The 20,356-nt window shown below is 42.4% G+C and overlaps 2 protein-coding genes across 2 annotated transcripts; both read right to left on the reverse strand.

The window, feature by feature from the left end:
• Positions 1 to 339: 339 nt before the first annotated feature.
• LOC132472542 (ras-related protein Rab-8B) lies at positions 340 to 12,915 on the reverse strand. The gene is made up of 8 exons (XM_060072207.1): positions 12,673 to 12,915; positions 7,273 to 7,333; positions 6,798 to 6,858; positions 4,624 to 4,701; positions 4,351 to 4,440; positions 1,719 to 1,784; positions 1,581 to 1,631; positions 340 to 912 (listed from the first exon to the last, which is right to left on the reverse strand). The coding sequence occupies exons 1-8, from the start codon at positions 12,794 to 12,796 to the stop codon at positions 817 to 819; spliced, it is 627 nt and encodes a 208-aa protein (XP_059928190.1). The 5' UTR covers positions 12,797 to 12,915; the 3' UTR covers positions 340 to 816.
• A 490-nt stretch (positions 12,916 to 13,405) lies between these two features.
• Positions 13,406 to 17,671, reverse strand: LOC132472541 (uncharacterized). Its single transcript, XM_060072206.1, has 3 exons — positions 17,156 to 17,671; positions 15,949 to 16,212; positions 13,406 to 14,497 (listed from the first exon to the last, which is right to left on the reverse strand). The coding sequence occupies exons 1-3, from the start codon at positions 17,565 to 17,567 to the stop codon at positions 14,274 to 14,276; spliced, it is 900 nt and encodes a 299-aa protein (XP_059928189.1). The 5' UTR covers positions 17,568 to 17,671; the 3' UTR covers positions 13,406 to 14,273.
• Between the last annotated feature and the right edge of the window lie 2,685 nt (positions 17,672 to 20,356).

Raw genomic sequence — 20,356 nt, forward strand, 5'->3', positions numbered from 1 at the left:
AAATGTATCGCCCTTTTTCTATTATGTCCTCTCCAATACAGCCTTTTCAGAGAGGCATCATTGTAAGACAAACACAGGTGTCACACATAACATTGATTAAGGGGCCTGCTCTTTTATGTATTGGAGGCCGGTTGGCATGCTGAGCTAGTGAGGATAACCCTCAGAATGGACCCTGTGCCTTGGTACATTAAAGGAGCAGACCCATCATGTTGTCCAATGATGACACCTCTGTGAAAAGTCTCTTGTTCCCTCCGTGGCTTCCTTCAGACTTTCCAATAGTAGACATGTCAGCATTTTCCTCTTTTGTAAGGCGGAACCAAGATGACAGTACATCGAATCTGCCATTTTCAAAGTGATTTCCTTTTCCTTGCTTAAATGACCTCCTCAAAGAAATCACCAAATAGATTTAAAAAAGATTAAGTAAAAGAGGCAGTTTTAGCTGAATACAAAAAGACACAAAACCAAATGGAAACGCCCCTTTCTCACGGCGGTGAAGACAAGGGTTCACGACTCTCTTCCAACCGGAGAGAAACAAAAAGACAAAGCAATACGTGGAGACACTCGGGCTTCATCCCCACTTCCTCATTTCCTATCCGACATGTATCTCCCTGGAACAGAAGTTGTACTGCTCGTTTCCTCAGAGCGCTACGTCCCGCTCCTCTGCGGAGTCAGCAGGAACCCAGAGTGTGTACTGGAGGACCGGGGCGGATGGGCCGGGTGGGGCTCTTACTCTGAGGCAGCCAGACTGGCTGTTGCTGTCCGTGCGTTGGGGCGAGGGATGGGGTGGTGGGTACGGTGGGTGAGGGGGTCGCTGACCTAGAGCAGCGAGCACCTGAAGAAGTGGCTCTTCTTGGAGCGGTTCTCTGTGATTTTGACCTGCCCTCCTCCACCTCCTGGTGGGCTGTTGTCATTCTGGAGGGAGACAAAAACAGAAGGGACTCAGAGCCAGCGAGGCAGTGGGGCTGTAGGGGAACCACACTACAGCAGCCAGTCAGACACAAGTACAGGTTGAGGGGATTGTGGGGATTTTTTCCTGGTTTATCAGGAATGTTATCTACGAAAAAACATACAAAGGCTCCCATAAATCTACAACAAACCGAATCTGTACTAACAGCAAATGTGTGCATACCAACTACTCATCCACAAGGGGGCAGCAAAGCATGCTGATAGAGATAGACGTTTTGTTGGAAAGATTACAGTTCATTCTTCACCAAGAATATCATGAATTTCCACGTCGGAAATAACTTACAATATCTTATAATATCTTATTATAAAAACACAGAGTTTTGAAATTTCTCTGTGCATTCAGTTTATTCAGAAACGCTGTTGTATGTTCACAATAATGCAAATTACAAAACCATTACCAACTGTGGAGTTTGATAAGGGCATATATAAATATATGACGGCACAGATAATACACCTGATTAGACACCTGTCTATGCATGAGTGCATAGGCGTTGTACAAGGCCGTATCCTGATCTCTTCACCACTGATTGCATCAGGTGAGGTTCTTGTATAATTAAACTCCTAGATAATACCTCACATCACAATATGAGCATTATTTATATATTCAAACTCACCATTTTTCTGTTTAGTCGTGTCATAATGTCTCTTCCCAGTGTGAAGAAGGACTGATAAAAAGATAAAAGGGAATCACATGAATTTGATAATATGTACAGGGAAAACAGGGATCCAATTAGCCAGGAAAACTTCCTTACCTCCTCCACATTTATGCCTGATTTTGCACTTGTTTCTAAGAACTTGATCCCGTAATCAATCGCCAACTGACAACAAGGGAAAAGAAAACTGCATTTTTACTTTGACATAAATAGATGACTGACTCAGCGACTATTTTCTCATGAATTTAGAAAACATTTAGAGAAGATAAAAGTTGCAACGTGTATAATTTCAAATAGCTCCTAGTCATCGGTTGTCAATGCTGATTGACATTGATTGCAATAATGTTATCAAAGAAACCACATTCTATATTCACATCCTATATAGATCACATCCTAATCCTCGGCAGCTCGTTCCTCTTTGTTTACAATGATCGTACCAATGAAACTACTAAAACCATGGCTGACGCCACACAACTAGTTGAGCTACGCTGGCTTGTGTGTCACATAGTTGCAGAGTGAGAGTGGACAGAGCACTGTTATTGTAACACTATAACACTGTTAACACTGTTTCCCGCCGACTAACTGGGAGGAGCTCAAATTGTTCACATTGCGACCTTAAAGGATAGGTTTGCTATTTTAGACCCACGGGCCACAGATTGACTATCATCGTAGAGGCACCCTTGTTTGGAGGTTGGGTCAGTATGGAGTGCTTTGGCTTCTTCCTGTAGGAATTTAGTGGGGCTACAATTGAAGCCATTGGGCTTCATGTCATCGTTTGAAGAAGATATGTGGGAAAATAGTATTTCAAAATGAGAAGGGGTGTATTGATACTTATCTCAAAATGTTCTCCTATAATTATTGTTCTCCTTGACAATAATCCTTGACCATGAGTAACTTGATAGGACAATGCGTTCTTTCAGATTTCGTTTTCACTGCTGCTGCTACAAAGGAATTTGTGTGCCAGACACAGGCATTGTTTACAAAACTGTAGCTTACATTAAGAGCTGGCTGGCAGGTACTCCCTGAGGATTTAAGAATTGCCCCAACAGACCACTTTTAAAACAAACAAACAAGAATGAAGACTTTTATGTTTGCTTTATGCCCCGTTTACACCATCCCGCTAATGGCCGCTAATGGCCGATGGACCACCGATGTGGAAGTCGGGGTGATTCGGGTGACATCGGGCTAAAAATGTATGATCGGGTCAATTTATCGGGGTAGCATTTACACATACCCGATGTTATAACGATAACATAACGATGTATGCCAGGGAAGACACCCGAAGTGCGTTTGGCGTCATTTGACGTCATTTGGCGTCATTTCGGGAGAAGGCAAAGGGGAGACTGGTTTAGACTGATAATATCAGTCTAAACCAGTAAATATATATTATAAATAAATATCAGATATTTATTTATATATTTATTTATATTACAATAGCGATTTTATAATAATAGAACGCCGGTTCTAAATGGGCGAAGTACCCTGTAATTATAAAAGTAGGACATCCATCCATCACCCCCTATTTATACCCAAGTGGCAGATTGAGGGTCTTCCTTAACACAATCTGGTCACTCACAATCGTTATTTGTCTAGGGTTCTCGAGGGTCTTTCGTGTGTTGAGGTTGCCGATATAAAGACGATAAAACACGATAAAGCGCGGAAGATTAACGAATATAGCCGATGTGCCCAGGAAAATTCCCGAACGATTTGCGATGTCATACGTTATACTCCCGTTCTATTCCAGATTATAGCCGATTAGCCCATAGCAACACCTGGTAACCGATTCTACCCCGATAGACCCAAAATTAACAAACATGTTCGTTCTTTGCCGTTGTTGCCCGATCATTGAGCATTTCTTCCCGTTGTCTAACGATGTTCCCGGGAAGAGTAACGGTGTTTCCCGATGCAACCACGCTATTTGCCGATGTTATAACGATAGCTGCTGATTTAGCCATCGGGCACCATCGGGGCCCACTATCGGGTAGGTGTAAACAGGGCATTAGCTTTCTGCTAAATCTTAAATACATTGCACTTTCTTGCACATGATCTGAGAAAGGATAAGGATTTGAGTGGAGTACCGGAGAGAATGTTGATCTGATCTTAAACACATTGCCTTTATTTTCTATCTATTTTACAAAAATGTTTGCATGTTTTCTTTTCTATTAATTAATTATATTGTATGACAATGTTTATATGTGAAGCATGAGTCTGCCTTGTGTATGAAAAGTGCTATATGAATAAAGTTGCCTTGCCTTGCCTATTTCTGTTTACAGCCATGCTGTTTACCAGCAGCTAATAGAGCTTTGGATTACTTTGATGATTAGATGATAAAGATCACGATTTTAACAGCAATGCATAAATGTTTGAGCCAGAGTACATCACACATCTCAAGCCTTATTTAACTGCAATAACAAATGTTTAAAATATGAAATACTATGGATCAGGAATATATATTTAGCCTAGGCAACTAAGTTTACATGTCAAGGTAATGAGTACGACTTTGGAGGTGACGTCATAAGGAAACCATTTGTAAATTATAAAGACAACAAGATATTGCTTAAATCATCGGATTTGGTAAACTGATAACTGACTATATGACTGACTATATATTTAGCATACATTTTCAAACGATCGACAACTCGTTGATCCAGCGGGGCATAGCTACAGGAAGAGGCCAACACTGAATACTGAACCAATTAGTCAAATATGGGGGTTACACACACACACATACCTTTTCCCCTCTTTCTCTGGACACCTGTCTCTTGTCATTCATATCACACTTGTTGCCAAGGATCATTCTCTCCACGTCTGAAGATGCATGCTGGGAAAACAATAAATGGTTGTTCTACATAAATCTTCATACATTGGATTCTACCAAGCAGTCAAGTAGTCAATTGTGTGTACACATTGTAATAGCTCAGGTTGGTCTTACTAAGATGCTCAGAACAAATGTGTTTTTCAATTTTTTTTTACATGTTTACAGAGTATGAACCATCACACAAACCTCTTCAATATTGCGGATCCAGTTCTTGATGTTGTCGAAGGACTTCTCATTGGTGATGTCATACACCAGCATGATGCCCTGGAACACAAAGAACAGGAAATGGTTCCAAAGGAAGTGACATGCAGTTTGACATTGGCAGGAAGTGCCCAGCCTAGTGGCATTCAGGTTGTGACCTCTGTAATGAAAGTCACACAGCTGCATGTGTGACTAGTGCTTGTTAAACAAACCTCATGGTCACTTTCGAGGAACTGCGCACCTATCTGACTTTTGTATATATTTCAAAGCACTTTTGCACCAGACAAACAAGCCTCAAAATACTATGAAGATAAAGACCTAGATTCCTGAGTAAAGAACAGTAAAGGGAAAAGACTCCTCCAATCTGTATTTGAGATGGAACAAAGCCCTGGGAAAAGTGTCAGACTTCGATTTGAACTTCATTAATCAGCCTCCAAAAATGAATGCCTAATAGATGAAGTCATATAGACCAAACTAGATAGCCATAAACAATAGGCTAAAGAAAGGGAGTGGACTGATCTGCTGTAGGGAGAGGGGGTCAGGCAGGGTTCAGAAGCGTAGCAAGAAGACCAGGGGTGGGACCACCACGAGTCACGACCATCCCTTGAGTAAACACACAAGACCCCTGGTAACAACAGAACAGACTCCTGGAAACAACACACTACACCCCTGGAAACAACACACAATATCCCTGGAAATAACAAACAATGGCCCTGGTTACACCACAATACCCTTGGAAACAACACACGTTACCCCTGGATAACAACACGAAGGACCCCTGGCAACCACACACAATACACCTTGATAACAAGACACATTACCCCTGGATAAAAACACACAAGACTCTTGGACAACAACACCCAGAGCGCCTGGATATCAAGACATATTACCCATGGATAACAACACACAATACCCATGGATAACAACACAGGGCGCCTGGATAACACAACTGGAAACTGGAAACAAGACCGAGGCCCTGCTCATCGGATCCAAATCCACCCTCACTAAATCACAACACACCCCAGCTCCACTCATAATTATCGATGGATTCCCAGTACCCTTCTCCTCCAAAGTCAAGAGCCTCGGCGTCATCCTGGACAACACCCTCTCATTCGCACCCCATATTCACAACATCACCCGGACTGCATTCTTCCACCTCCGCAACATTGCCAGACTCCGCCCATCACTGACCCAATCCAGCACTGAAATCCTAGTTCACTCATTTGTCACATCACGCATAGACTACTGCAACGCCCTCCTCACCGGACTCCCCACCAAACTCATCAACAGACTGCAGATCATTCAGAACTCAGCCGCCCGGATCATCACCCGCACCAAATCATCTGACCACATCACCCCTGTCCTCATTCAACTTCACTGGCTCCCAGTACACTACCGCATCCAATACAAAACCCTACTCCTCACCTACAAAGCTCTCCACAACCTAGCCCCCAGTTACCTCTGCGACCTCCTCCAAGAATACACTCCCTCCCGCTCCCTCCGCTCAACCTCTGCTGGACTACTATGTATCCCCACATCACGACTCACTTCAATGGGTGCCCGGTCATTCAGCTGTTCAGCACCCAGGCTCTGGAACTCCCTCCCCCCACACATAAAACAGTCAGACACCATTACAACCTTCAAGTCACAACTCAAAACTCACCTGTTCAAACTCGCACACAACGTCTAACTGATCACTGTTTTGATTGTTTTTTAGTTTTGTCCTGTTTTTGTTTTATTTATTTCTTATTGCTTATGTTTATTTATTTATCTTTTTCCACAATGTCTTGTTTTTTAAAAAATTGTATGATGACTATATGCTCTGTAAGGTGACCTTGGGTGTTTTGAAAGGCGCCTCTAAATTAAATGTATTATTATTATTATTATTTAACTATAGCTGAAGGATGAATCACTATTTACATTTGACCAGTTTCTGTAAAAGCAGCAATATAAGCAAAACCTTAAACGTAGTGAGCTAACTAATTCACACTACAAGTACACCACATTGGTGTAGTAGTAGCTTTTTATTAAAGTCAAAGCAATGGTATAGGGGTTGTTACTATTATTAGTAGAACGGAAGGGTAAACAGACCACACTAATGAAGTAATGTGCCTTCATTCGTGGGCTTTGCTGTTGGGTTGGTGGTGATGTTGTCTTACCATGGCACCTCTGTAGTAGGCTGTGGTGATGGTTCTGAACCTCTCCTGGCCTGCAGTGTCCCTGGAGATGGCACACAAACACAACACTCACTACAGGACACACTTAAAATCAAGGACCGAGTGACTCCAAACATATTGTGGACGCAATGCTTTTTCTAAAATGCAGTAACTGAGTCAGCAGTCAGTTGCTGCAACACCGAAAACATCACATGGTAACACTTCCATTTCTCCATTGGCAGTTTCCTATTATGTGGAGTTATGCCACAGGTTAAAAAACGTTTTACCTTTCAAAAGTACCTAATGTTTAAGGACATAGCCTCACTGCATGAGGGGCACAAGCAAGGGACCGGTAGATAAAGAAGGTCGAAAACAGCACAAATGTTTGTTTGTGAAATACCAAAACAAACAGAAGTTTGTGCCAAGTAGCACATGGCAAAGAACTCATTCATGTCAGCCTATAAGTAGACTTGGTTACCATATCTGCAGCTTGATCTTCTTTCCATCTAGCTCTATTGTCCTGATTTTGAAGTCGATCCCTGGAAGTCAAGAGACAAGGGGGATAGAGGTAAGATTAGATAACACACACTCATAATAATGTACAGTCCTACTACTGTGTAGTACAAACACATTGACCAATGTGTCATCAATTCATTAGACGTTTATTATGACAGGAGCAGGTGGCATCTGTAATAAAAGAATGCAAAAAAGGATATCAGGAAGGAACAATCGAAAAGTCATGATTTAATTATCAATACTTCGCAATGTCCCGATGTTACCATGAATATATTATTTGTGGTGGTACTTGGACACCAACCACCTCGCACTTGATGTGGCTAGCCCACAAACAAACGGAAACATCTGGTTTAGAGGAAATTGGCTGATGAGGTAAAGGTAAATGTTTGTGTTTAACAGTACAAGGGTCCTGTTGGGATGGATAGTCCTGTTATAACTCATTGAAAACGTATTGCTGTTAAAATGGTGTAGAGAGGCGGACCCAGAAGCAGAGGACTGGTTAGGGAGAGCGTTTCTCTGGTTTTACTTTTGAATGACATGATAAAGAAAGGAATTTGTCCTTACTTGAAACAAAGAAACATTGACTTTAGTGATGGATTAAGCAAAACATAATATAAAAAAATGACGTGAAGCATGGTGCACATGAACTGAGAAATATTGATACACAGGTGATAAAAAGAACACAGGTGAAGATAATTAACAGGAAGAGAAACCCAAGGTTAAGGAGGACATATATTGGACACAGTAAAGAACTGATCTGGAACTGTGAGACTTTCATCACCGGGTGATGGAAGCCTTTATTGCCACGATAATCTAAAGCTAATACAAACTACAATATTTAAATCACATTTTTAGATATCCCACAGAGGTTAGGCACTATTAAATGTTTTGAGGTATAATAACAGATTAAAACGGCTCCTTCCTCCAATATTGGAAAAATCTACATGTTTTAGAGCATGTTTCAATGAAAGTAATTTTGACACGATAATATAATTTCACAAGTTATTTTGTATAAGCTATCGTTGATGATCTTACTGTGTAACAAATAAAGGCCCTTCTGTCAAGAGCAATGCGGCATAAAAACGCCTGCTGTCTCATGGGGTTCACCATTTGGGCAAAGAGGAATAATGGATTCCCTGATTACTACACAAATCAACTGTGTGCACTGACTCGTTCATTCACTCTCCCCATCTGACTTTCTCAGTCCTCGTTGTAATGAGTGGCTTTGCCTGTCCGCCAGGCCTGGCCACTCATCCAAACCAAGTCTCTAGCAAGCGGATGCAAATCCATCTCACACACACACACACACACACACACACACACACACACACACACACACACACACACACACACACACACACACACACACACACACACACACACACACACACACACACACACACACACACACACACACACACACAAAAACCCAGCCATATTGACAACTAGCAAAAGGCCAGGAGACATTCTATTAGTCGTTGCCCTCACCAGGTATTTGGGTCTAGATGTATCGATGATGAAAGGCTAAGATCTCTACTATCAATTATGTGTCTCTACAATAGTCATACTCTATTTCTGACCTTGTAGCTACATAAAGCAGGCTGTGGAATCATTTAAAGCCCTGCCGGGCCACTATAAAGTGATACAGGGAGTGCCAGCGGGAACACGCCTGCTAGAAATCTGGGACCTCAAGCAACAGGAGAGCCCAGCATTAGTTATCTCAACAGATAGGCTAGCCAGGGCCAGGGAAACAAAACAACGCTAGACACGGCAAGCTAAACGAGAATGCGAGCACTGTGCGAATGGCTGCTGTTAAGTCGATAGCGAAAGTTGGTGAAGAAGACAGAGGCGGCTATTAATTTCACGTTACAGGAAAAGGTGATCAAAAACGACATACAGATTCAAGTGATGTGGGCTTGGTAGTATTGCTATGTATGGTTTGATCCTGGTGCAAATCTCGACTTAAATATGCAATGTTTTAAAAGCATGAAAATATGTAAATATGGCCTCAGTAGTCGATTACAGGGTTGAACGTTATTGGCTGGTTGTATGTTGTGCTGTCCCCAACACTGAAACTGGGTCCAGCTCGTCAGATAAGGCCCATTCTTGCAGTTAGCGAACAGTCTGGTTCCGCTTGATAATTCTCAAGAAGCGGAAACAGGTTATGTACCGGGTGTGTCCCTCGGGGGGGCAGCCCGTCAGGGGAATTAAGACCGTCATCACCGGATATCCCCCAGGGATTTCACGAATGGCACCAGTGCATGTGCTTGTCACGTTACCATGTTAACTATTCTTAATTACCAAGGCACACACTGGAATGCAACGTTGTCGGTTATTGGTAGTGAATGAGGTCAAATGTCAATCATTGTTTCCAAGAATAAGCTACAAACTAGTGGATAAGTACAATAGATTCAAATCAGTACCGGTACTTAAGTCATGAGGCCATTTGACATTACGCAAACTTTATTACCACTAAATTATAGATCTATTTTCTGATGACGCACATTAGTCTTTTCTGCTTCCCATTTTGACCTGGCCAATATTAATGTTCCTGAGGTTGAATTATTTATGATTAAAAACATTAATAATAGATTGATTCATGTTAACTCAGACACAGTATACATAAAGTTTGGTCTTTCTCGCAGGCAGCTAAAATCTCTCTCTCTCTCCCTTTCCACATCTCTCTCTCTCTCTCTCTCTCTCTCGCTCTCTCTACAGGAAGTGGAACCTAGTTGCTGGTGGTTGTTACGGAAACAAGCATCAGAGCAGCTGTAGCCACAAGGTCATTGACCGCTCCATCCTCCACAAGACACAGCCACACACACAGATAGAAACACACATATAGTAAAACGACACACAGAGACACACACACACAGAGACAGATACATATCTTACAGACAAAGTTAACAATGAGACACAGCAAAATTAAATAACACACAGTTACACACTGAAAAGAATAGCAAAAAGAGACAGAGGTAGATATTGATGGAGTGTAAATAAAATAATCAGCTAAGTGCAGCCCATCGCATAGGAGAATCAAAGTTTTACACACCTCATGCATGAATAAAAGCATAATAAATACACCCCCTCTGATGCACATCTTCACTCGTCTCGACACAAAGTGTGAGAGACCCAGAATGCTATGTGACGACCAACTAACAACAGAATTACATACATACCGACACAATTCAAAAGGTCAATACATTTTCTGGACACACACACACACACACACACAGAGTGGAGCTGGTCAGCTGACCCTCACGGGACTCAGTGTACAGTGTGACCTCTGTCTGAGCAGCAGAGCAGAGGACTGTGGGAGCTCGTTCATCCCCCCGCTCTGCACCCCCCCCTCCCCCCAGGTGTGTGGGCTCAACTCTAGTCAAACACTTCGGGGAGTTGTATCCTTTTTGACTAGGTTTGATTAGGTTGTCGCATGACACTCTCAACAAAAGATGCAGATAGAGCAAGATGGAAGAGTGGCGAGGGGTTGTAAATCTAGATCGTAGGCGGGTATTTTGGCCAACTAATCTATTAGTGTGACTAATGAAACAGGGACATTATCAGGTTTAATTGTGCCCTATGTCACCTTTCTATATCAATTCATACTCAGGATCTTATCCTTAAGGAAATGAAACAAAGTTGGCTGCATTACCGCTTTAGTTTACATTGAGTTCAGCAGTGATTTGCTATACCTTCATTCATATGCTAGTCTAGGTTCTGCTCTCCCATGAGCTCCTTCTCAGTACCAGCAGAGAGATGGAGATACGCCGTAAGCAGCAGGGAGCTGGAACCTAACCTCAACAAAGGGCTGCAGGCAGCTGACAACAGCAGCAGCAGCAGCAGACTCTGGGTCATGCTGTTATACTCAGTGCACTCTGTGGTCTGCTCTCGACAACACTGACTAACTCCTAGGCAGCACAGCACAGCGGCAGGGCCATCATCCTGTCGAATAGAATAAGACGGTTCCCACTTCCGGTTTCTGTCAGAAAGACAGAAGAGAACAATGCAGCAATTCTGTCCGCTTGCACTGACGCACAGGAAAGACAAAGAGACACTGTATGTTTCAGTGCATGCATTTGTGTGTGTGTGTGTGTGTGTGTGTGTGTGTGTGTGTGTGTGTGTGTGTGTGTGTGTGTGTGTGTTCAAGTTCATCTCTTCATGTGTGTGTTAATGTTTGTGTGTGTGTGTGTGTGTGTGTGTGTGTGTGTGTGGAGTCCAACTCGACCCAACAATGGCTGATACTAACTGTGACAATGTATTGACACTATCTTGTGACGTGACAACGTTAACCGCCGCAAAGAAAGTAAAGTAAACGTATTTCGTCGCAGAACAGAGGCATGAATCAATTCACCCTGAACTTCCTGTTTTGAAAAACTATTTATAACGTCACATTTCAACAGACCGACAACTCGCCCCATTGACTTCCATTCTAGCCCAGCTAGTTCGCTACTTGAAGAAACCAACACACCCATTACTAAACCAATTTATGAAATTTGTGTCTCTAGAATCATTTAAGACAATCTGTGGATAAAATGGTGTCCACACTCTAGAATCATGCTGGATAAAAACAGCAATCAATAATACCCCCAGCATTTCAACGCAAAATGGTACTTTGGCTAATTTTGCTGGATGTGAAAGCAGTTTGGCTGTATAGTCAATCCAAGGCTGCTTGTGATCCTCTCTGATTTCCCAATGACCTTGGCCATCCCATTAATGGGGCAACTGGAAGTTTCATTTTCGTTTTCATCTGAAGGCCTACCTCATCTCGTGGTCCTAACTACTTAATGACCCGTGACCTCCATATTCCACTTAGATTGTGTCATTTACTACATAGAAAGGTAAAGTATTGCATTATTGTACGGGATTGTATGCACTACATAGGTTAAAGGCCTGATGAGTTGAGGGTATACGTGTTAATACGAAATACAATCACGTAACGTAATAACGTTAGTTATTATTAGTATTATGATTGCCATAGTTAATAAGCACATGGAATAATTTATAATTGGCGTTGACAATTTTCGAATTCAAGATTAAGATTTCATATTACGATTTTAGTCCGCGTCCGTTTTTCAACACATTAACTAATTAAATAACGACCTCGGTGCCATTATGGTAAATATAGTGAGAAACTGACAATAACTTGACAAGTCAAGCGCGACCCTCCCGTTTCGGATGAGGCGCATACCGATACATAGTGAAGCAGCGGCGCTTACTATCTCTGTAAAGGGCCTCCCGATGTGCAGTCATCCTTTACAATATAGATCATACAATGACACATCTGACTACAACCACACATCTGTACACCACCCCTCGTGCATCTCAAAACGCGCACATACAAAGACAAACACAAGGAGCTCACCTATCGTTGATATAAATGTTGTGTTGAACGCGTCCTCACTGAATCGGAACAGCAGACACGTCTTCCCGACCCCGCTGTCCCCTATCAACAACAGTTTGAAGAGATAGTCGTACGTTTTCGCCATAGTCGCGGCTTTCTTTTCTGAATGTGTGATCGGAATCGGCACCCGCCCAAGACCCTTCTTCTTCTCCTCCACTAGTGTAACGGTATCGCACGGTGTTGTAACAGTAGTGAGCGGAGGGGGAGGCTGTCTGGGAGGCGTCTACCTTGACACGTGAGTACCAGCATCGCTTACCTAATATCGCGTGGTTGGCTCCTCTCCACGCGAGACTAGGTAATTGATGCTGCTTCTCACCGACGAGACAACACACGCACGCACCACATTGTGTACTCTTTTCTTGTCTACTATATGTTGTGTACAAATCCATATCCATAATAATGCATATTATTGGGGGTGCAATGCAAGAAGTTTGCCTTCGAGGCTTTTTGCCAAAACGGCTTTAGCGAGTAAGGGGACGAGGTATAAAGAGCGACAAGACATGTGGAGGTGGTTGTGGATGACATGTAGTATGGCAAAGCCGTTTAAACATTTAAGAGCGAGACTGGATCATACGTTGCAGATACGTGATTCAGTTCTTCCTAATCAAAAATAAGCGTTCAGATATCATATCAGCCATGACATTATTCCTATCCACAATTTTCCTCGGTAATCAACGTCATTCTTCCTAGGACATGTGACGTCACTTTTGCTTTATTGGGCTTTCAGTTTCGGATATCCACAATAGCATTATTCAAACATAGGACGCCTACACAAACAAATAGATAAATATATATCTTGTTACTAGGAAATATTCACATGTTAGATATCTACAATCCAATTGTCCATAAGTCAAAACATTAATTTCAGATATCCAAATGGAAAATATTCTAGATATATTCTAATCTAGTGCATGGAATGTTAGTGGATTTGACTGAAGAAAGTGAAATAGTGTTGCTCTCCTCCACATCCTTCAGCCTGTTTAACTACAAAAATAGTGTCATGGTCGCAGCATTGGATGCTGTCGCTTGAAATGGTGGTATCCTAGGAAATGTAACTTAGCCATGAAACCATTGTTGCGCTGTGTTACGTGATTAATGCTGAAGCGGTAGGGAGGAGAGATTACATAGACCGGCTTTCGTGAGAAATGCTGAAAACCAGGGTGCATTTCCCCATTCCCAGGCATGGACTCGTATAACTACTGAAACGCAGTAGCACAAATGTTGTCATCATTTTAAAACGAAATTGGAGAAAACAAATAAACATTATTTACAATGTTTTAACACAATGCCAAAAGAAAAAATCGTAGAAAAAACGCATCAAAAACCCTTAAGGATACAAGTAAATGACAGGTTTGTTGTCCATTTCTTCACCATAAAAAAGTTCATAATAAAAAAAAAAAAAAACACAAAAAAGGTCCTCAAACGTTTAATCCCATGTTCTTCCCAATATGGGAGAGTAGGAGAACAATTCTACAACAACAATTACTTCTGTATTGTTAGCTAAAATGCATCTCTGTGATGCTGAAGCTTATTCTAGATTTGTGTGTGATAAAAAAAAAAGACTAGCTGCCCGTTGCATCTTGAACCACTTGGAGGATCTGTATCTGCACCTGGATGAGTTTCTCTAGAGGCAGCCTCTCCAAATGAGGCACGATGCTTTGGCAGAAGAGTTTGGCCGAGCTTTGTTGAACGGTCGGCTCTGAGAGTGCCCGCGTGTAGCTCCCCATGCCATGGGCCGCAGTCGACTCCTCCTCAGGCTCGTCCTCAACATCCTCAGTTTTAACCTCTGTGGAGATGAATGAATCAACGCAAAAAACGAAACATCATTAGAGAGACATGGCTGATGTGTACAACCCCCAGAGTCCCACCCATCTCAACCCTTAAGAAAGACACCCAAGCCCTTACCTTCTCCTCCATGACCTGTATCTGTTCTGAACCATCAAATCGAATTCAAACAGACATCACAATCTGATAGACCACGATTTGCATATTGCAAAGGCTGCGTTAAAAAAATAATATATATACTGCTACTCACTGGAGATCAGTAACATTCGTATTAATCAATTCATCTCAACTAGGGATGGGCGTGAGGAATCGATTACTCGAGTACTCCTCGTTACAAATGAACTCGGTTGGGGGACAGGCAAACTCGAGTTTGCATATACACAAACAAAGTTTTCTGAAGCAAATGTATCACTTGTCTGTGCGGCGCCACTAACGCATGCCGTGGGCACAAAGCAAATGAAATGTATCAATGTATTCTGTGTGGCGCGTGCCGTGCCGTGTGCAGGCACGCCAGAATTCAAAAAAGTTAAGAGATGGCGGATAAAGCAAAGCGCAGCGAAGAATTTAAATACTTTATAGAAATAGGAGATCATAAGGTGAAATGTAAAATATGCCAAGCGAAATCGAGCTACCAGAGTTCTACAAGTACTATGCGGCAACATATGCTCCTGAAACACAACGGTGAGTTCGGGAAAGCAGACCCGCAGCAACCAAGTGTGTCGCCTATTTTCACCGCCGCAAGACGCATCTATCGCGGCCGTGTAGAGAAGATCACAACGCTGAGTATTTCCATAGTCCATTTGCTGCCGTTTTATTTGCAGCTTTAAATTATTTGCAATGGTTAGGCTACTTGTTTCGTTTTTGTTTTTTTTAAACCGTCACAGGCCTTGGTTCGACGTGATTTAAATTGTGAGAAGCATATTTATTTTTGTAAGGAAAATGTGTTTTGAACGTTTGCAAAAATAAATAGAGTAGAATAGAATACTCTGATAACTCTGACTGTTTTGATGGAGAATAACCATTACATGTTTGGTTGGTAATATTGCCGTTCATCATCAGGCCTATTCCTGCTGCAGATGCGTTGCATTCTAAAAATAGATTTGATTAAACGAGCACTCGATTGATCCTCGAGGAATTCCTTCGATCACTCGAGTTTGGAATTTACTACTCGTGCCCATCCCTAATCTCAACACATAGTCCTGGCCTAAAGGAAAGAGCAGTTTATATTTTGACTGTTTCCAATGTTGTGCTGGTCATACTCTAGAATGATTTATTGCTTGTATTTAGTGAATAATACAGAACATAAGTAACTTTAAAAATAAATATTGCGTACTACATCGCAATCTTGGGTCAAAATAATCGCAATTAGATTATGTCCCCAAAACGTTCAACACTTTGACTTCACAAGACCATCTGAGACGTCTCTCTGCCGACTGTGAGCACGACCCTCACCTATTTCCGCTGGCTTCTCCACACAACCGTGGACCTCGCCGTTGACCACTGGCAACTCGGGCTCGGTGTTGCTGTGAACTCCTCCTCCCCCAGTCCAGTTCTCCATGTCCCCAGGCGGCTCCATGAGGAAGGCCCGGTCAGCAGTGTGTCTCCACCTCCCATGTGAGCCTACGATCTCCCCACTCTTGATGGCCTGCTTCTCCTTCCTGACCATCCGGATGAACTTGTCGCGGAGGCCCTTCCGGCGCCTGCGACACACAGCGACTGACAGGAGACGGATAGATCAAAAAATGCATGCAAGAACCACAATATGAGGTTATGAGATAAGACATAGTTAATGTTTACAATGTAGATTGAATATTGACCATTGGTGCTCCTTTAAAAGTTATTGAGTTATGTCAGGGGCCATAGCACATCGTTTTTCTACCATGTCACACAATATAATTTCTACTTTTTGAAGTTTTAAACTCCTTTCCACTCCTTTCATGTGTGTGAGACTGAAGTGACTGTCCCTACAGTTTTTTTGTGGCTTATTTTGATACCCAGAGGGCATGCCATTACAATGCGTTACCATAACGCATTGTCTCTATTAAAAATGAGTAGTACACCTAGTTAGTAGAACAGTTCTGCATTGGTCATTTATTGACGGTCCCTATGTGGAAAAGAAGCAGTCAGGAGCAAGTGGGTGTCCCTTGGTCGTCCGCCAAGACAGACTGAAAGCCTAGCTGTTAGCTACAGTAGCATCAAGGTAAGCCTCCTATTGCATTAATTATTTCTTCATGTAGCCTGCATTTGGTCACGAGCTCATGTTCGCCACCTACTGGTCCTAAGGATTTCAGTCAACCTGCATTTTGGATTATGAACCAAGTTGTTCTCAATGCATAGATGCAAACACATTAGGGGCTTAACAGGTACTCAAGTGACCTTCTGGGGGAATTTAATGTCATGTTCCCCTGGGAAAACAATTGGTTCATTTTAAATGTACGTAACATTGCTAGTTATGTTAGCTGAGCAGGCTAATGAGGCCCACAGAGAGTAGCAGTAACTACTCCGTTACAATGCTACTCCCGACACGCAAAATACAATTAAAATGCAAGCAAATGCTAAATCTCGGCAGATCATACGTTAAGCAAAATACACAAAAGACCCATTTTTAAATAAATATGCGCAATAGAAGCTAAAATTAACATAGTCTAACGTTACTCACCTTTCAATGGAGTGTCACGTATATTGTCCTCCGTCGTGCATTCCAACCTGCAGAACACCGGACTCGACTCCAAAACTCTCGGCACGCTGCTTGTTTTATGGCCAATTATCTGGTCGACAGCGTCGTACCACTGAAACCTGCCCTTTTCATCAGAAGACGAGCCTGACCTGCTGAGTGCGTCCCGCACTCTGAGGTATTGGAACCTCAGCTTTTTAACTTTGTCCCGACACTGTCCCATAGTTCGGTGGTATCCACGATGTTCTAAATAGTCACGTATTGCACCAAACACCCCCGAATTCTTGTGTGTGGTGTCCAGCTGCGACTGAATGCTGTCGTCGGCCCAAATTTCCAGTAAACACTTTACTTCACTATCGCCCCAACGTAAACCCACTCGTGAACCGCTTGCCGCCATTGTTTAAAGTGATTGTTGTGGGGAAGAAGGGAATGGACCTATAAAGAAAGAAGGGTCGCACAAGGACTACGTCATCCAGCTCACGTTGCGTATCCGCGCATGTGCACGTGTCATCTCATTAGCATCTGTACTTAGGCCATGGCACACCTCTCCCATGTGTGCCGTGGCCAAGGGGCTGTTCCGTATGGCAAGCCGATTTGACATAAATTCGCTAGACTGGTTATGTGTTGCAGATATCTGCAAATCAGTTTCGCCTAGTCAAAACTAACATTTCGAATATCCCCAACTACATTCCTCCTATCCACAATTGTCATTACAGATATCCACAAAGACATTCCTCCTAGGAGAAATTACGTAATTTTCGCCATTCACGTCTATGTTTTTTTTTTTACATGTGTCAAAATGTAATTTATCATTCCTTATTGATCTGCCTTGACATAGACATATGGGGCTAGGGCTCAGTTGTGTTTCTAAGATCACAACTATCCTATATTACCAAAATGTTTGTAAATGCCAGGAAGACAAGAACAACATCCATGCCTCTGTCACTCTGTTAACAGATGGCCTAGTGTGGATGCAGGCCAGAGAACAATGGGGCCAGTTGAGCACGGTTAGGTGTGAAATCGGCCAACGACCACGGCCAGACGGCCTAGTGTGAGTGCGCCGTTGACACAGTTATTGTGTCTGTTACATGCTGATCTACAGAGTCTCAGCTTTTCAAAGAGCCAAAATGGTGCATGCAGCCTCTGACTGGTGTTAACTAAGCAGATACATATAGCAACATTTGAATCTGCTCTGTTTGGTATGTTGTGCAGTTTATGCAAGCTTATGGTGCACAATAAAAAAGGCACAATAAAGGTATCCAGTCTGATACGATTGGATATATCATGTTAGAAGGTTATACCATCTGTCCTAAAAGTAGGCCTACACCCATGAAGGAAACTGTCTGTGGACAGGTATAGGTCTAAGTGATGGGACAGTATACTGGCACTTTTCATCTAACACTATTGCCTCTGATTGTTGATTGGCCTGCCCTTTTAAGGAGGTGGTACACTTGCGTGCAAAGCAGCCAAAGCGTCAAGGTTTAGCCGGCCGGTGATGAAAATTGTGTCATTTACGTGGTCCTGCGTACCTCCAACAAATGTAGACAACACAGCAAAGCGTGCGTTCAGTTCTATGGGGAACGTGTCGCGCAGATTATGTTGGCAGAGCACATTGTGAACTCATGCTTTTTTTTCACATGCCAGAAGGTGCGCATGCCCATACCTAAAGTATGGTTGAACAAAAAGCAGCATGCAGTAGATTCCGAATCAATCAGGCAACTTTTTGTAAGGTCATACCCTACATGTACACACATGCACACATACAGTGGCGGTTCTATTTCCAGTTACGCCCCGGGCAAGACTTCCTCCAAATATTAAGTATTTTGAGTATTTTCAAAATACAAAAACACAGTATTTTATTTTTATACTTGTCGTGGCCACTACAAGTTTGTAGTATTATTATACATTTATTTTGAAGGTTGCCTATTTGGTATTTTATTTGGAAATACATTTCAATGTGTTTGTGCCCATCCCTGAGTGTTTCCTGTGTGGTGTAGAAATAAGTCCTAGCCATATCTCAACGCCAGGACACATGTGCTTAATATTTGGTATGAGTGTTAGTAGGGTCTCAAAAGGAAGTGATTCATTGCTTTTTCACAAAATCTCCTCAGCATCCATCCAGCAACGTCCATCCACTATTGTAATTTCTATGCCTTGGATTTCAATTTTTTGTTATGATCTGTCACGCCTCTGCAGCCCCCAAACCCCCCACTTCCACCCCACAGAGGGACAGTGTGTGAAAACGGCCAACGGCCATGGCCAGATGGCCTAGTGTGAGTGCACCCCTAGGGTGCACTCACACTAGGCCATCTGGCCGTGGCCGTTGACACAGTTATATCTAGACATTTTTACATGTGTCAAAATGTAATTTATCATTCCTTATTGATCTGCCTTGACATAGACATATGGGGCTAGGGCTCAGTTGTGTTTCTAAGATCACAACTATCCCATATTACCAACATGTTTGTAAATGCCAGGAAGACAAGAACAACATCCATGCCTCTGTCACTCAGTTAACAGATGGCCTAGTGTGAGTGCAGACCAGAGAACAATGGGGCCAGTTGAGCACGGTTAGGTGTGAAATCGGCCAACGGCCACAGCCAGATGGCCTAGTATGAGTGCGCCGTTGACACAGTTATTGTGTCTGTTACATGCTGATCTACAGAGTCTCAGCTTTTCAAAGAGCCCATGCACTTGATTATGAGTATGTCAGAACAGTGCAATACAATAGAGAAGTCAAGTCAATTCAAGTCAGGTTTATTTATATAGCTAATTTAACACAATTTTAAATTGACACACCTATATTCTCACAAAATAGAAGAAAAAGGTAATAAAATACAAATAATTAAATAAAAGTGAAAATAAGTGAATGAATAGAATAGTGACAGCAATAGCAATTGCTTATTGCTACTCAGCAATACGCAATTTTCCATAGGAAATTAATGGGATAATTTATTGACGTCCCTACACAGTAAAAATTGCTGGGTTAAAAAATAACCCAACCTTAACCCAGCTTCTGGGTCACTATTGGACAGAACACATGCTGTGTTGATTTGACCCAAGTGCTGGGTTACAGCTTTTAACCCAGAATGCTGGGTTGTTCATTTGACCCAACGAGTGGGTGAAATGTAACTATATTGCTGGGTTAAATACTACCCATTAACTGGGTCATTTCTTGTCTCATTG

This window comes from Gadus macrocephalus, chromosome 14, assembly GCF_031168955.1.
Source record: "Gadus macrocephalus chromosome 14, ASM3116895v1".
Taxonomy (NCBI): Eukaryota; Metazoa; Chordata; class Actinopteri; order Gadiformes; family Gadidae; genus Gadus; species Gadus macrocephalus.

What these genes read in the sequence shown, in the direction of transcription:
- LOC132472542 (XM_060072207.1), bottom strand. Translation starts at nt 12,796, where the DNA reads ATGGCGAAAACGTACGACTATCTCTTCAAACTGTTGTTGATAGGGGAC. An exon ending in AACATTTATATCAACGATAG is followed by an intron (nt 7,334 to 12,672) that starts GTGAGCTCCTTG and finishes CTTGACTTCCAG; the next exon opens with GGATCGACTTCAAAATCAGG. An exon ending in CCAGAGAAAGAGGGGAAAAG is followed by an intron (nt 1,785 to 4,350) that starts GTATGTGTGTGT and finishes CCTTGTTGTCAG; the next exon opens with TTGGCGATTGATTACGGGAT.
- LOC132472541 (XM_060072206.1), bottom strand. Translation starts at nt 17,567, where the DNA reads ATGGCGGCAAGCGGTTCACGAGTGGGTTTACGTTGGGGCGATAGTGAA. An exon ending in ACGTGACACTCCATTGAAAG is followed by an intron (nt 16,213 to 17,155) that starts GTGAGTAACGTT and finishes GTCTCCTGTCAG; the next exon opens with TCGCTGTGTGTCGCAGGCGC. An exon ending in GGAGAAGCCAGCGGAAATAG is followed by an intron (nt 14,498 to 15,948) that starts GTGAGGGTCGTG and finishes TCATCTCCACAG; the next exon opens with AGGTTAAAACTGAGGATGTT.